General features: G+C 40.1%; 1 protein-coding gene across 1 annotated transcript in view; it reads left to right on the forward strand.

Annotated features, from left to right (window-relative positions):
• Positions 1-16438, forward strand: part of HYDIN (HYDIN axonemal central pair apparatus protein) — a 347988-nt gene that overhangs the window by 180119 nt on the left and 151431 nt on the right. Inside the window, exons 19-21 of the mRNA XM_060398473.1 lie at positions 5798-6036; positions 10190-10463; positions 12586-12729. Coding sequence (XP_060254456.1) covers positions 5798-6036; positions 10190-10463; positions 12586-12729 — 657 coding nt within the window. The remainder of the gene's footprint in view (positions 1-5797; positions 6037-10189; positions 10464-12585; positions 12730-16438) is intronic.

Below are 16438 nucleotides of genomic sequence, written 5' to 3' on the forward strand. Positions count from 1 at the left end.
CAAAGAAGCCATGAATTAAACATGACGTTGTCTATTTAGCTGGGGCTCGTGAATGCCTGAATGGAACAGAAACCCATCCTCACTCCTGCCAGCAACTGGAATGCATGTGAACAGGAATAATAATAAAATAAATGGCTTTTTTTTTTTAAAGCCATTGAGTATCAAGGGTCTTTCCCTTATAGCAGTTGACATTACTTTGTCTAAAATAATCACCTAAACAGACTACTGTGTGTCTTTCAAAGTCAATCTGGATATTAAAATTCTGAAAGACCTCTAGAAATGTGAAAGATTACATCAAATGTTGTCTTTTTATTGTTCTATAGGAGATCAAGCAATTAAATGTCTAACTTATTAGCAATTGTATTTCAGCAATTTTTCCTTTCACTGGCTATATAAACAAGTCCCTGTATTCTCTTTGGAACCAGCTGTATTATTTTACTAATTTTCTCATTAAAGAGATAAAGAAATCTTTGACAAAATAAAATAAAAGCCCAGAATCAAAAGACTGAAAATAAAACAAGTAGTTTTAAGTAAGGAGAAGAGCTGGTTGATTGTGTACCTCAGACTGAAAATGATATGTCAAAGACTCCTATGTACAATAATAAAAACTCCAATGAAATGAAGCTATAATGACTCATTTAAAAGCATCTATCTGCATTTATAGCTCTTTAGAACTCACTTTTGTGTTATTTTCTATGGTCAATATGTTAGAAGTGAAAGTTGCTCAGTCATGTCCAACTCTGTGCGACCCCATGGACAATACAGTCCATGGAATTCTCCTGGCCAGAGTACTGGAGTAGGTTTCCCTTCTCCAGGGGATATTCCCAACCCAGGGATTGAACCCAGGTCTCCCACATTGCAGGCAGATTCTTTACCATCTGAGCCACCAGGGAAGCCCAATATGTTAGAAGGTATTAGTATTTGCACTTTGGGACTGTGTCTTAGTTCAGGCTACTATAACAAAGTACCAGTAGTCTGGATGGCTTATAAACTACCAAAATTTATTTCTGTAGTGTGGTTGAGTTCTGCCAAGGGCCCTCTTCTACCCCAGGGACTCATAACTTGTCACTGTATCCTCAGAGTGGAGGAGATGAAGTAAATCTTTCACGATTCTTGTGCTGTGCTGTGCTTAATTGCTCAGTCATGTCTGACTCTGCAACCCCATGGACTGTAGCCCACTAGGCTCCTCTGTCCATGGGGATTCTCCAGGCAAGAACACTGGAGTGGGTTGCCATTTCCTTCTCCAATGCATGAAAGTGAAAAGTGAAAGGGAAGTCACTCAGTCGTGTCCGACTCTTAGCGACCCCATGGACTGTAGCCTACCCGGCTCCTCCATCCATGGGATATTCTAGGCAAGAGTATCCTAGAGTGGGGTGCCATTGCCTTCTCCGGATTAATCCCCTAATAAGGGTCAAAAGAGAGCTGCTTCCTCTGCTGTCTCTCCACTGTGTGAGGACACAAGGAAAAAGCCAACAGTCTTCAGTCTGGAAGAGGGCTCTCCGGAGAACTCAACCACACTGGCACCCTGATCTTGAATTTAGTCTTTGGAATTGTGAGAAATAAATTTCGGTGGTTTATAAGCCACCCAGTCAGTCTATGTACTTTGTTATAGCAGCCCCGGCTGACTAAGACAGATACTGATGCTGAGAATGGAGTGCTGCTGTAACAAATACCTACAAATATGACTGTGGTTTTGGAACTGGGAAATGGATTGAAGCTATGAGTTTTTTGTTTTGTTTTGTTTTCTTAAATTTTTTATTGAAGTGTGTATGTTTGTGTGTGTGTATTCTATTTTAGATTCTTTTCCTTTATAGATTATCGCATAACATGCAGTATAGTTCCCTGCGCTATGCAGTAGGTCCTTTTTGGTTATCTCTTTTAAAAAAAATTTTATTGGAGTGTAATTGATTGATAATCTTGTGTAGCTTCTGCTGTACAGCATAGTAAATCAGTTATACATGTAAGAGTTTTGAAGTTCATGCTAGAATAAGCCTACATTGCTGTGACTGGGCTATCAGACACTGTTTTTTGAAAACTGGATACATTAAGAAGTTGCAAAGAAGTTATTTCTTTGAGCCTAAACATGAGCAAAATATAGTGATATTCAATCATGTAGTTTATCTTACCAGTAATAATTGATCTATAATCTCCAAAATTAAATTTATGAGAATTATTATTTTTGTTACTAATATTTTAGGATAAAATTATGTAAAAGTACAAGTCAATTTTATGGAAAGACAGACTTTGCTTACTATTTTCTTAATATTAAAAGTATTTCACTGGGGCTAATTTACTATGAGGAGAAAAGTTTAAAAATTTTGGAGAAATAGTTTGTCATACAAACATCAGCATTTCTTTTGGCAAGTGTTCTGAATAGAGATAATTAGCGTACAAATATCTTATCTTAGTAGTTTATCTAGTGTGGTATTTAATGTTTGTTTTCTTTTCTATCTGTGTCTTTAGAGATGTCCCATATTAAAAGGTTACAAATAATAATAGGACTCATGACTTAGAGTTAAATCTATAATCTCCATTAATACTAAAATTAAAATTTTCTCATCATTCTTCTACGTCATCTTTATAAACAATTTATAATCTTGAGAACTGTTCTTCTTTGCTTCATTTAGTTTATTTGAATTTTTAAATGCAATTTATTAGTTCCCATGCAGACTTGCAAGCCAAGAGAAAATTTAATTAGCGTTCTGATCTGTGAAATAGGATTTTCCTCAGCTGTTAATTGGGAAGTTGGCATTTGGGTTTAAATATTAGATTCTCCTTATTTAAGTACCTGTGACCCTGTTCCCAAGAGGGTGACCATTCAGGGCCCACTGACCAAATCCAGTCTCTGAGTTTACACTGGGGCTAGATGTGCATTATGGTGACGTTCCAAGGCACTGTCATCCTACAAGATTCTGCCTACTGAAATGTCTAACTCTTGCCTGCAAATTGCAAAATACATTCTTCTTATCTACAATGAACATCAATCAGTACAACTCTATTCCAAACCCAGGAGATTTCTAATCTGTAACTTCACATTGAGCCTCAGCCCTCATGGAGCTACATGTGTTTTTACATTTCTCTTTTTCCTTTTGCGAAGAGAAATACACCATAGACATTAAATAGAGGAAGGATAACTTTGGACTGGAATGCTCTCTCAAATCCGCCCGTAGAGTATAGTTTACATTTGTTTTTAAATTGTTGTTTTCTTCTGTCTGCTTTTGTTAAAGAGAGCTTATTCTGAGCTTCCTTACTCAGAAGAGTACAGGGAGCCAAGGAAGATTCATGAGGGGATAATCAGACTCTTCTTCAGTGGAGTGGAAAGCTTGATTTTGCCACTCCATTATTATCCTGGAAGTTTTGAAATGATCTCTACATCTTTTCTGTTTTCAGCCTTTTCCCAATGCATTGTTAGTCATTGTTAAATATTTTCTGTGAATATTTATGCATATAAACATTTCTGAGTAACTTTTTTCTCAAAACAAAACAGTACTGTTAGAATTAATTTAAATAATATAACAATCAAAATAGGGATATGGTGCTTTGTATTAATTTTGAGATACTGTTTACATGTAAAATGAGAGTAGAACAAATTGAATTTTATTAAGCAATGGCATAATATAGTTAAGGATCACAGTCTCTGATAATTAAGCTCAATTTCATATGTAAACAGAAAAGAAAATGTGTCTGGAAATTCATCATACAAAGAATTTCAATATCTTCTGCTCCAAAAATGCAGCTTGTTCTTTATATTTCCCTGAGACACTTGCACCGTAGCCTTCTTCTGACTTGCATTTTTGTTTTGCATGGTCGTCTCTCTGAATGTCATTATCATCAGCTTCCTGGGGGCAGAAACTGTGCTTTTGGACACTTTCGTGTCGCAAAGCGTCGGACACGACTGAGCGACTGAACTGAACAATATCTGGACCTCAGAACCACTGAGCATGTATTTGCTGTATGTACTTAAAAAGTATTTGCTTTTAAGTACATATAAAACAATTTGCTTATCAAATTTGCAGATGACTGGGAAGGATGAGGAAAAGTAGCTAATAAGTTGAATGTCATAATCAGAATTTTAAAAGATCTCAAAAGGCTGAAAAATGTATAAAAAGAGAAGTAAATAATAAAACTGAATTCAAAAAACACTGAAATTAAAATATGCTAGATGTGTTTAGCAGTGAATTATATGCAGCTGAAGAAGGAATTATTGAACTGGAAGACAGCTCAGAGGAAATCATCCAAAATGAAGCATAGGGAGAGAAAGGATGGAAAATGCAGATGAAGCCTGTGAGGACACACTAGGAAAGTCATACCCACATACAATGGAATAATATAAAGAAAGAAGAAAGAATGAGGCAGAAACTGTAGTTAAACACATAATTGCTGAGAATTTTTCAGAAATAAAGATACCAAACCACAGATTCTGGAAGGGTAGCAAATTCTAAGCAGGATATACAAATAAACTCATAACTGGACACACTGTGGTGAAACTGCGCCATAATTAATCAAATACAAGGAGAAAAGTCTTAAAAGCAGCTTAGGAAGGTAGATTAACACTAAAGACACAGAGTTTATATTTTTAAATAAGATACTTATAGCTTGAGTCATTTTTTAAATTATTATTATTTGACACATTAGCCAAATTTTCAACTTACTTTGGAGCCATAAGAGGTTTTCTTCTTAAGTTGGAGATGTAATTTGAAGGGCTGTTAAACAAAAGAGGGAGATTCAATTTGTCCTATTTAGCTCCAAGGGAGTGGACCAAATACCAGTATATGGAAGGTCAAAAACAAACAGGTCTCTGCTTAGTGTAAGGAAGACATGCCAGATATTATGGATTGTTAAAAAACAGGCATACGTTACCTTAGTTGATGAATGAGTTCTCTGACATCACAGGATTTGATTAAAAGGCAGATATATGAATTCATCTAACAAATATTTATTAAGCATCTACTATGTACCACACATAATTATAGATACAAGAACAACTATAACAAAAGAGACAAAAACCCCTTCTACAGAGGGTGTATATTGTAGTGCAAGGAGAGCAGGATAATGATAAGTCAGTCATGCCCTATGTTAGAAGATGTTAAAAAACGGAGCAGGGTAAAAGTATAAGGAGTACTGGAGGGGGAAGGTTCTCAACTTAAAATGTGACGGTAAGCGTAAGCTTCATTGCAAAGTGTTGTTCAGTCAAAGACCTTGGGGAGGAGAGAGACTGAGCTATGAGGATCTAAGCAGTGAAAGGGAACACATTGGTGGGAGTCACTTCCAGCTCTATTCTTTAGTCCTGTAACATGTTTTAAAATAAGTTTGAAATTCTATTGATTATTTTGAAATAATAGAAACCAAGATGATTTTTACATTGTTTTTATAAATGAAAGCTGTTCACCCCTACTAGAACATCATGGAAACTTTGCACTTGAAAAACATTTCTTTTAAAAATTCCAAATTCCAGGAAGGATTTTGTACCTTCTGTTGGTGTCTCAGAATTTGAAGATTAGAGCAGATAATTAGTATAAGTTTGTTAGAGAGCTGAGCTGTCATCTTATGAAAAAGATGTAAAGAATCTTCACAGAGCATTCAAACGTAGAATTGTAGGTTTGCTCTTCAGAATCATATTGCTTTTTGAAAAAAAGAAAAGCCAACAAACACCCAGCTGCTTTGATTCAAAAAAATAATGTCTGTCTCTGATGTTGAATTCTGCAGCGCCAGGCATCTGAAGTATGGAGGGCTTTGACATGTGCAGAATGAAAAGCCAAGAATATCTTCACAGTTAACTTGTAGTCTTGTTTTACAGGCACACAAAAAGTCCCTTTGGACCATTGAGCCCAAGGAAGGCATGGTTCCCCCGGAAAGTGATGTCAAACTGACACTGACTGCCAACCTGAACGACATACTGACATTCAAAGACACGGTCGTTTTGGACATTGAGAATAGCAACACCTACCGAATTCCTGTCCAGGCTTCAGGAGTTGGCTCCACCATTGTTTCAGATAAGCCCTTTGCACCAGAACTCAATTTGGGAGCACACTTTAGGTAAAGAAATATCATGGACCAATTTTTATACATATCATATATATTGCATAAGCTGAGCACTACTTCTACTTCGGAAACTTATTTTTAAGTAAACAGAACTAGCCTCCTCATCTTCACTTTCCTTCCTCCAGGTGGTTCATCAGCCACAAGGAGACATTTTCTAGTCTTAGTTTGGTTACTGCAAGCTGTGTCCCTCTGCGCTAGAGAAGAGATGGTTCGTAGGAAGGGTGTTCTTCTCTAAAACTTAGAGTAGATTCTCTGTGACAGATTTAGAATCTCAACCATGATTTCTCTTCCTTGATTTCAATACATTGCTAACTTCTCTCCATGAAAGTAGAAAATAAAGATGCAACCTAGTGATAACATAAATAGAATATAACTAGGAAGGTAAAAATACACTGCAAATGTATCTTTTCAGGTATTGCAAAGCCAGTGATTTTTTCCCGTATCATGTCCTCTGCTTGCCTCCTTATCATAGCACCAGCAATTGAAATAATTGTGGTTGGCTTCACCTGATCACTCAGGAAAAGCTAGAGAGCCTAGATATTTAAATAACAGGTGGTACAGTATAGATACCTCTGAGCAGAATGATGTAAATGTAACTCTTAAAATGTGTGGGGTTTGAATATTAACCATGGAGGGTATGTGTGGGAATTTGTTCATGGTTCCTCACAAGAGTCACACGTTGTCACTAGTCGACTCTCAGGAGCCAGCTAAATTGGTGCCTGTCTGTTTCAATACTGTGAACAGATGTCAAAGGGATGCTCTTGCCTTTTGGTCTGATGCCCTGAAACCAAGATGGACACACTGCGTTAAGAGAAGGTGTACCTGACAAAATAATATTAGGAGCCATCTCCTCCTGTCCATTAACCATAAGCCAGGGCATTTTGTCATTGCGTACCATGCCTCTGTTTGCAGATTTCTTTGTTAAGTGCATTCAGATATAATTATAGAAAACATTATACTGCAAACCAGACTTAATTACATGTTCCCCTTAATCAACAAATAGTGTCAAATACCTGAGAAATCTGTATGCAGGTCAAGAAACAACAGTTAGAACCAGACATGGAACAACAGACTGGTTCCAAATTGGGAAAGGAGTACATCAAAGCTGTATATTGTCACCCTACTTATTTAACTTATATGCAGAGTACATCATGAGAAATGCCAGACTGGATGAAGCACAAGCTGGAATCAATATTACTGTGAGAAATATCAATAACCTCAGATCCACAGATGACACCACCCTTATGGCAGAAAACAAAGAGGAACTAAAGAGCCTCTTGATGAAAGTGAAAGAGGAGAGTGAAAATGCTGGCTTAAAACTCAACATTCAAAAACCTAAGATCATGGCATCTGGTCCCATCACTTCATGGCAAATAGATGGGGAAACAGTGGAAACAGTGACAACTTTAGTTTCTTGGGCTCCAAAATCACTGCAGATGGTAATTGCAGCCATGAAGTAGAAAAACACTTGCTTCTTAGAAGAAAAACTATGACCAACCTAGACAGCATATTAAAAAGCAGAGACATTACTTGGCTGACAAAGATCTGTCTAGTCAAAGCTATGGTTTTTACAGTAGTTATGTATAGATGTGAGAATTGGACTATAAAGAAAGCTGAACGCTGAAGAATTGATGCTTTTGAACTGTGGTGTTGGAGAAGACTCCTGAGAGTCCCTTGGACTGCAAGGAGATCCAACCATTCCATCCTAAAGGAAATCAGTCCTGAATATTCATTGGAAGAACTGATGCTGAAGCTGAAACCCAGTACTTTGGCCACCTGATGTGAAGAACTGACTCATTGGAAAAGACCCTGATGCTGGGAAAGATTGAAGGTGGAAGAAGGGGATGACAGAGAATGAGATGGTTGAATGGTGTCACCAACTCGATGGACATGAGTTTGAGCAAGCTCCGGGAGTTGGTGAAGGACAGGGAAGCCTGGCATGCTGTAGTCCATGGGGTCGCAAGAAGTTGGACATGACTGAGTGACTGAAATGAACTGAGCCCCAAAAGATATTCTGACACTTGCCTAGAATTGGAGGGTTAGCTGATAGTTTTCTATGAAAACAGAAGCAACCTGTAGCTTTTAAGTGCCAATTTCTGCTCTGCCTAAACTCTACGGTCCTTCTTTTTGGCATAAAATCTTGATGCCAGCAATCTTCAGAAGAGTCATCAAAAGCAAAGGTGGGAAAACTACAGCCCATTGCCTGTTTCTATAAATAAAGTGTCATTGGACATATTTTCAGGGCAGAAATAGAGAAGCAGATATAGAGAACAGACTTGTGGACATGGTGGGAGAAGGAGAGGGTGGGACAAAGTGGAAGAGTAGTATTGAAACACATTCAATACCATATGTGAGACAGCTGGCTGGTGGGAAGATGCTGTACAATGCAGGAAGCTCACCCCAGTGCTCTGTGACCACCTAGTGGGATGGGGTGGGGTGGGGGCTGAGAGGGAGGCTCCGGAGGGAGGGGACATATGTATACTATGGCTGATGCGTGTTGTTATATAGCAGAAACCAGCATAACATTGTAAAGCAATTATCCTCAGATTAAAAATAAATTTAAAAAAATAGTGTTATTGGAACACAGCCATGGCTATTCATGTACATGTATCTTCTACGGCTTCTTTGACACTGCAGTGGAGAGTAGAGTAGTTGTAATGGACCACAAGGCCCAAAACATTTGCCAACTTTTGGGGCATGAGATCTAAAGAAATATCCAGATGCCACCTTTTCTGATGGCATATTTTTGAACAACAACTTTCAGTTTTCAGAGCTTCTGTTTCTTGGTCAATAAAATGGGAGTAAATATGCTTATTATTACGGGGTTGCTGTGATGGTTAAAAGATATACTGTGAATAAGTGACAGAGACCCTACCTAGTTTATGGTATTTATTACTTGTTATTTCCCCAAAAGTGTACTTTTAGCCATGAAGTCTAACTACAAAGTAAAGACTCCAATGAGGAAGCCCTGTTGGACATATATTTAGGTAAAAATGGTTGTACCTGACAACTGGCACTCATTTTTTTATCAAGGTTCAGCTTGCTTATTAGATATGACATCTTTCCAAAGAAGGGACAGATGAGATGAAAACTGAAAGTCCCTCAAAATTAAAAATAAATTTAAAAAGTCCTGAGATGAGTTTTTCCCCAAAAAGAATATTTTAAAATAAGCTTATAATCAGTTAAAAAAAAAACACTCAAAAACACATATAAACCACCTCCAAGATCTTATAAATCCCTGTAGCTCACAAAAAAACAAGACAATAAAGAGGTACTTTATTTGTGGAACAGATGAATGAATAAGTGAATGGAATAGTAGCATCTGTAAAGCACGTGAGTCTAAGAAAAATGACCAGGCTGGCTGGTGTTCTAATCTATTACAATCTCCTTGACTGTAAGGCTTAGAGCATGTTTTTTCTCTCTTTTAACTTCCCTTCAAATTGAGTCCATCACAAGGCATTTTACTGGTCACTAGAAGTTTTCTCAACACAATTTGAAATAAGCTTCTCCTCCAGGAGGTATTTTACTTTCACTCCTCAGAACGGTTTCTTGCAAATGAAAGTGGTTCCACATGATCTGTGTGGTGGCTTCTCCTGATGAGAAAGACTGAGGACAGAGCCACTTTCCACAACCCCTTCCCTGGTGATGTCAACTCAGGGACTGCTAATGACCCTGTGAGTAGGTGCTGCATCGTCCTGCTACTGTGGCAGCTCCTAATAGCATCACTGGTTAGCCTTTCTTTGGAAGGAATGATGCTAAAGCTGAAACTTGGCCACCTGATGCAAAGAGTTGACTCATTGGAAAAGACTCTGATGCTGGGAGGGATTGAGGGCAGGAGGAGAAGGGGACGACAGAGGATGAGATGGCTGGATGGCATCACGGACTTGATGGACATGAGTCTGAGTGAACTCCGGGAGTTGGTGATGGACAGGGAGGCCTGGCGTGCTGCGATTCATGGGGTCGCAAAGAGTCGGACACGACTAAGCGACTGAACTTAGCCTTTCTACGTTACCAAAAAAAAAAAATACTGATGTCTATTTTTTTGCTCACTTTTTAAGTACTTCTAGAGGGATAAATCCCAAGGGTGTAGAGCTGAACAGAGCAACCCACAGGGAAGTCCTGTGAATCCCTCCCTTCTCTTTTCCAGCCTGGACACCTATTACTACCACTTCAAGTTGACCAACAAGGGACGTCGGGCCCAACAGTTATTCTGGATGAATGAAGATTTCTGTCCCCGAGAAAAGTTGAGCAAGAGGAGACAGGCCAAGAAGGATCGTGCTAAGAGCCAGCCCCAGGTCCAGTGCTGCCAGGCACCCAGAGAGCCTCATGGCCCCGTGTTTCAGCTCCACCCCGTCAGGATGGAGCTGTCCCCAGGCCAGACGATCGATGTGATACTCGAAGGCTATTCTTCCACTCCCAGGGTAAGAGGACGCCGTGTTTAGAAGCTGTTATGCTCCTAAATAAATCTTTGCTCTGTTTCTTAGGTGAGTCTCTTGACATTTATCTGAAGGAAGGCTATGGTTTCTCAAGGACTGCATACAGCTCTGTGTTACCATGGCAGCACCCATTCCGTTCAAGGTTCAGCACTGTGGAGTTTTCCGTTTGTTTCTGCAGCTACTGTGAACCCAATCTTAAAATGCCGTTTAAAGCAGGTTCTCATCCCCAGAGTCAACAAAGCCACTAGGTCTCTGGTAGAAGGACAACCAGCGTTCAGCCAAAGCTAAGCCCCTTATTAACACTTAGTAGTATTCACTTAATATTTATTTTTAAAAATGTTTTTATAGTCACTCTTGTCTGCCTCTCCTATCCAGGTATTGGAATGTCTTCACTTCCTTTCCTCTCAGCCTGAGCTGAAAGATTCACATTTATAATCATCACCTTTTATGTAAGGATAAAACAGCCGCATTTATCTTCAGCTCTGATGTTCTGCTATTATTCACATTATCACCATTCTGCTAAAGACATTTAGGCAGATCGAACCATGTGTCTGTTTATTCTTATCACCTCATGGAGGTTAGAAACCATCAAAAACATAAAAATCTGAAATCATTTATAAGCCTCTTCACAAAGACGGACTTTGTGAATGAGAAACGGTGGTTACCTGAGCTTCTGCTCATGTTACCGAATTAGGATGCGATGCTGAACTTTCTCCTCATGGAAAAGGAAACAGTAATAAGTTGTCTCCTAGCAGATGAGGTGGGAAATCTGGTCCACTGCTTAGCTCCTCTGGGGTCACAAGGTCACTTTGTTTCACTTAAATTGTTTCTTCACAGAATATTTTCAGGTAAAACACATCTTCAATTTTTAAAAGACAGTTATTTCCCATGGTGGCGTGTATAATGTGTTCTTTCTCTCTGTTATTGAGGAATTCAGCCACCTTTCACTGAGTATGTACACACGACAGACACCACAGTAGGCACTGGGGATGCAAAGATGAATAGAATGCAGCCCCTCAGCTCAACACTGACGGCCCATTGCAGGAACAGGTTTACAGTGTCATTATCAGGCGCTGACTATTTTTAAAGCCATTAAATCTGAGCTACTGGGGTTCTGAATTCAGGAATAGCCTTACTAAAAACTTCGCTGAATGTTCTTCCAAGTTCTGCTACATAAGTGAGATGAGTCTTGAATTCATTAACATCTGAAACCTTAGCCAGTCTTCAAAAAAGGCTATTCATGACATAAATTCCTTTCTACTTTATAAAAATCTAGGCTTCTTGGGTCCAAAGACGTATTAGTTACCATATATGATTTTTAAATATTCAAATAGGTAAGGCAAAATTCTTCCAGTCAGTTTCCAGCTAGCTTGGTAAGAAATTGTGTAACTACCGTTGAACTCTAAGCCTGTGAAGATTTTTTTTTAACTGAAGTGTAGTTGATTTACAATGTTGTGTTAGCTTCAGGTGTACAGCACAGTGATAGCCCGTGAAGGATCTTTATCTGCCTCGTCCATCACTGTTTTGTGTATCCAGTCCCTAACAGCTCCAATGCATAATAGATCTTCCATAAACATACTGGATGAACTGGATATAAATTGATTGTGCCCTCAGGGACAGTCAGAAGTACACACAGGATCCACCCTGGCCGTATCTAACCAATGAGACTTTAATTGTGAGAGACCCCTCCCTGACATGCACTGCTCAGAAAACTGCTCTTCCCTGGTGTCCCCAGGCAAGTAGTTGAGAATGTTTGCTGATGGTTGGAGAAGGCAATGGCACCCCACTCCAGTACTCTTGCCTGGAAAATCCCACGGACGGAGGAGCCTGGTAGGCTGCAGTCCATGGGGTCGCTAAAAGTCAGACACGACTGAGCGACTTCACTTTCACTTTTCACTTTCATGCATTGGAAAAGGAAATGGCAACCCACTCCAGTGTTCCTGCCTGGAGAATCCCAGGGACAGCGGAGCCTGGTGGGCTGCCGTCTGTGGGGTCACACAGAGTCGGACACCACTGAGGTGACTTAGCAGTAGCAGCAGCTGATGGTTGAGAATTAAGTGTCCTGAACTATGGAGGGTCCACAAATGCTGGTATATCTTGTCCACAGGTAGTCAAAGAAAAGCTGGTGTGCCACACCATCATTGGGACACAAAAGGGGAAGAGCCTGGTGATGACTGTGAACATCATCTGTGAGTTTGTGGCGCCATTCATCCAGCTCTCCACCAAGCAGCTCGTTTACCGACTGGAGAAGGTCAGTGAGGCTGTGCAGCGGAGGGCCGGGCACTCTCCAGCCAGGGGTCCACATGTTCACACTTTCATGTAGGAAGCTAAATCAATGGGAATCCTGTTAGACCCACACCCCACAAGTGTTTTTCCAACTTCAGAGGACAGTACACATTCAACTAAAAATTCCTAATCTAAGCCTACATTCCTTTGAAAGGTGAATTGCCATGGAAATTCTATTTCCATCATTTCTGATGTATAAGACCAAAATGAAGGGATATTCTGTGCACTGAAAATGCATTTCAGTCCATCATTTATTCTACATAGGTAAAATTAACATCATAGTACAGAAATGGTTGGAGAAGAATTTTTGATAATTACAGTAACCAGTTAGAATAGCTACCCATTTTTGATTGGTATGTACTGGGCATCGAGCCATTCATTACACACATTTCCCAGGTGTCCCTCACAACAATCTATGTGGGAAAGTCTGATATCTTTCCTGTGATATACAGGAGGAAACTGAGAGACAAGCTATTTTATCGATCACCTAATACTGCTTGAAAATCACTGACTTAAACTATTTGATTCACATTCTTTAATTCATGTGCTTATACCTGTGTAAGACTTCATGTGCCATTAAGAGTGAGCAGTAAGTGGAGGAGGCCCAGGACAAGGAAGAGATTGCTGCTCAGGGCAGGGGGCAGGCATGGTTGCCAGGAGAGGGAGATATCATAGCAGGACTCAGCCTACTCCTAGGCAGGTTTCCAGCAGAAAATTATTTACTATTCAAAACAGGTATGTGTGGAGCATCTCTGAGTCAAGGGCTGTGTTGGTGCTGAAAATCTGACATAGTCAAAGCTGAGACACTGGTTGCGGTTACAGACTGTAAACAAACTATGAAAATGTAATTGTTTAAATGGCAGTCCCAAACAGTACTATGGAGAAAAGACACAAGGCGCAGTGAGAGCATGTGTCAGGAGACATGACCTTATTTGTGCATGAGGTCACAGATGACTTCCTTGAGCAAACACCTCAAGTTGGAACTTGAAAAACAGCAGTCTGGTGATGAGAGAAGGGGAGAGAATTGTAAGGAACAGCACATGCAAAGGTCCTGAGTCAGGAAAGAGCTTGGTCAACATAAAAAAGCTGGAAGTCCACCTTCAGTTCAGTTCAGTTCAGTCACTCAGTCATGTCCAACTCTTTGTGACCCCATGAATCGCAGCACGCCAGGCCTCCCTGTCCATCACCAACTCCCGGAGTTCACTCAGACTTGTGTTCATCGAGTCAGTGATGCCATCCAGCCATCTTATCCTCGGTCGTCCCCTTCTCCTCCTGCCCCTAATCCCATCAGAGTCTTTTCCAATGAGTCAGCTCTTTGCATGAGGTGGCCAAAGTACTGGAGTTTCAGCTTTAGCATCATTCCTTCCAAAGAAATCCCAGGGTTGATCTCCTTTAGAATGGACTGGTTGGATCTCCTTGCAGTCCAAGGGACTCTCAAGAGTCTTCTCCAACACCACAGTTCAAAAGCATCAATTCTTCAGCGCTCAGCCTTCTTCACAGTCCAACTCTCACATCCATACATGACCACAGGAAAAACCATAGCCTTGACTAGACGGACCTTAGTCGGCAAAGTAATGTCTCTGCTTTTGAATATACTATCTAGGTTGGTCATAACTTTTCTTCCAAGGAGTAAGCGTCTTTTAATTTCATGGCTGCAATCACCATCTGCGGTGATTTTGGAGCCCCCCAAAATTATGCCAAGAATGACAATGAAGTCCATCTGGAGAAGTGGGCAGGGGCCAGATGTGTGTGGCACGACTGGGACGTGTGTTGTGAACTTTGGGTTTTGGTCCGGGTGACCATTGGAGGGCTTGGGGAAGGGATTGACATGGTCAGATGTATTCATTGAAACAGGCCACTGAGTGGAATATGTATCCAGACCTACTGTGTGCCAGGCCCTGTGTTGGGTCATAGAAATACAACAGTGAGTAGTCCCTCCCTGATGAACCTCACAGTCAACAGGGAAGACCAAGCCTTAAGGAAGATCCCACCGGTATCATCTGTGCTGTCACACGAAAGGTCTGGGTGTGGTAGTGTCTACCCAGGTCGTGAGGGAACCAACCAGGATTCCTTTTATTAACAGAGGCTTGAAGGAGAGTGTTCAGAATCATTTGTTCTAGTAGTGTGCTCTGTAAGATTGTTCATATTAAATAAATACCTGTTGGAACACCCACCATGGATAAGGTGCTCTGCCAGAAGATGAATAAGAGAGCTTATTGGCTAGTATGCACGATGAGATGTATTAACACAATTCAATTCAAGTCAACAAATCATGTGTCAGCACTTAGACACAAGCAAAAACTCTAACATTTCACAGACTGGTGGAGAATGAAGAAGAAGTAGGATTGCGGTTTCAGTTACAGGATCTAAACTGACTTGGTATCAAGAGATACCTGAAATAACAGGCAAGTTTGGCCTTGGAATACAAAATGAAGCAGGGAAAAGGCTAACAGAGTTTTTCCAAGAGAATGCCCTGTTCAAAGCAAACACCGTCTTCCAACAACACAAGAGATGATTCTACGTGTGGACATCACCAGATAGTCAATACCAAAATCAGATTGACTATATTCTTTGCAGCCAGAGATGGAAAAGCTCTATACAGTCAGCAAAAACAAGACTGGAAGCTGACTGTGGCTCAGATCATGAACTCATTATTGCCAAATTCAGACTTAAATTGAAGAAAGTAGGGAAAACTACTAGACCATTCAGATATGACCTAAATCAAATCCCTAATGATTATATAGTGGAAGTGACAAATAGATTCAAGGGATTAGTTCTGACAGACAAAGTGCCTAAAGAACTGTGGGCGGAGGTTCATGACATTGTGCAGGAGGCTGTGTATCCCCAAGAAAAAGAAATGCAAAAAGGCAAAATGGTTGTCTGAGGAAGCCTTACAAATAGCTGTGAAAAGAAGCAAAAGGCAAAGGAGAAAAGGAAACACACACCCATTTGAATGCAAAGTTCCAAAGAATAGCAATGAGAGATAAGAAAGCCTCCCTAAGTGAAAGAAATAGAGGAAAACAAAAGATTAGGAAAGACTAGAGATCTCTTCAAGAAAATTAGAGATACCAAGCAAGGGAACATTTCATGCAAAGATGGGCACAATAAAGGACAGAAATGCTACGGACCTAACAGAAGCAGAAGATATTAAGAAGAGGTGGCAAGAATACACAGAACTATACAAAAAAGATCTTTATGACCCAGGTAACCATGATGGTATGATCACTCACCTAGAGCCAGACATCCTGGAGTGCAAAGTCAAGTGGGTCTTAGGAAGCATCACTATGAACAAAGCTAGTGGAGGTGGTAGAATTCCAGCTGAGCTATTTCAAATTCTAAAAGATGATGCTGTGAAAGTGCTGCACTCAAAATGCCAGCAAATTTGGAAAACTCAGCAGTGGCCACAGGACTGGAAAAGTTCGATTTTCATTCCAATCCCAAAGAAAGGTAATGCCAAGGAATGTTCAAACTACTGCACAATTGCACTTATCTTACATGCTAGCAAAGTATGCTCCAATTTCTCCAAGCTAGGCTTCAACAGTATGTGAATCTAGAACTGCCAGTTGTTCAAGCTGGATTTAGAAAAGGCAGAAACAGAGATTAAATTGCCAGCATCTGTTGGATCATAGAAAAAGTAAGAGAGTTCCAGAAAAACATCTACTTCTGCTTTATTG

This window comes from Ovis aries, chromosome 14 (genome assembly GCF_016772045.2).
Source record: "Ovis aries strain OAR_USU_Benz2616 breed Rambouillet chromosome 14, ARS-UI_Ramb_v3.0, whole genome shotgun sequence".
In the NCBI taxonomy this organism is placed as follows: domain Eukaryota; kingdom Metazoa; phylum Chordata; class Mammalia; order Artiodactyla; family Bovidae; genus Ovis; species Ovis aries.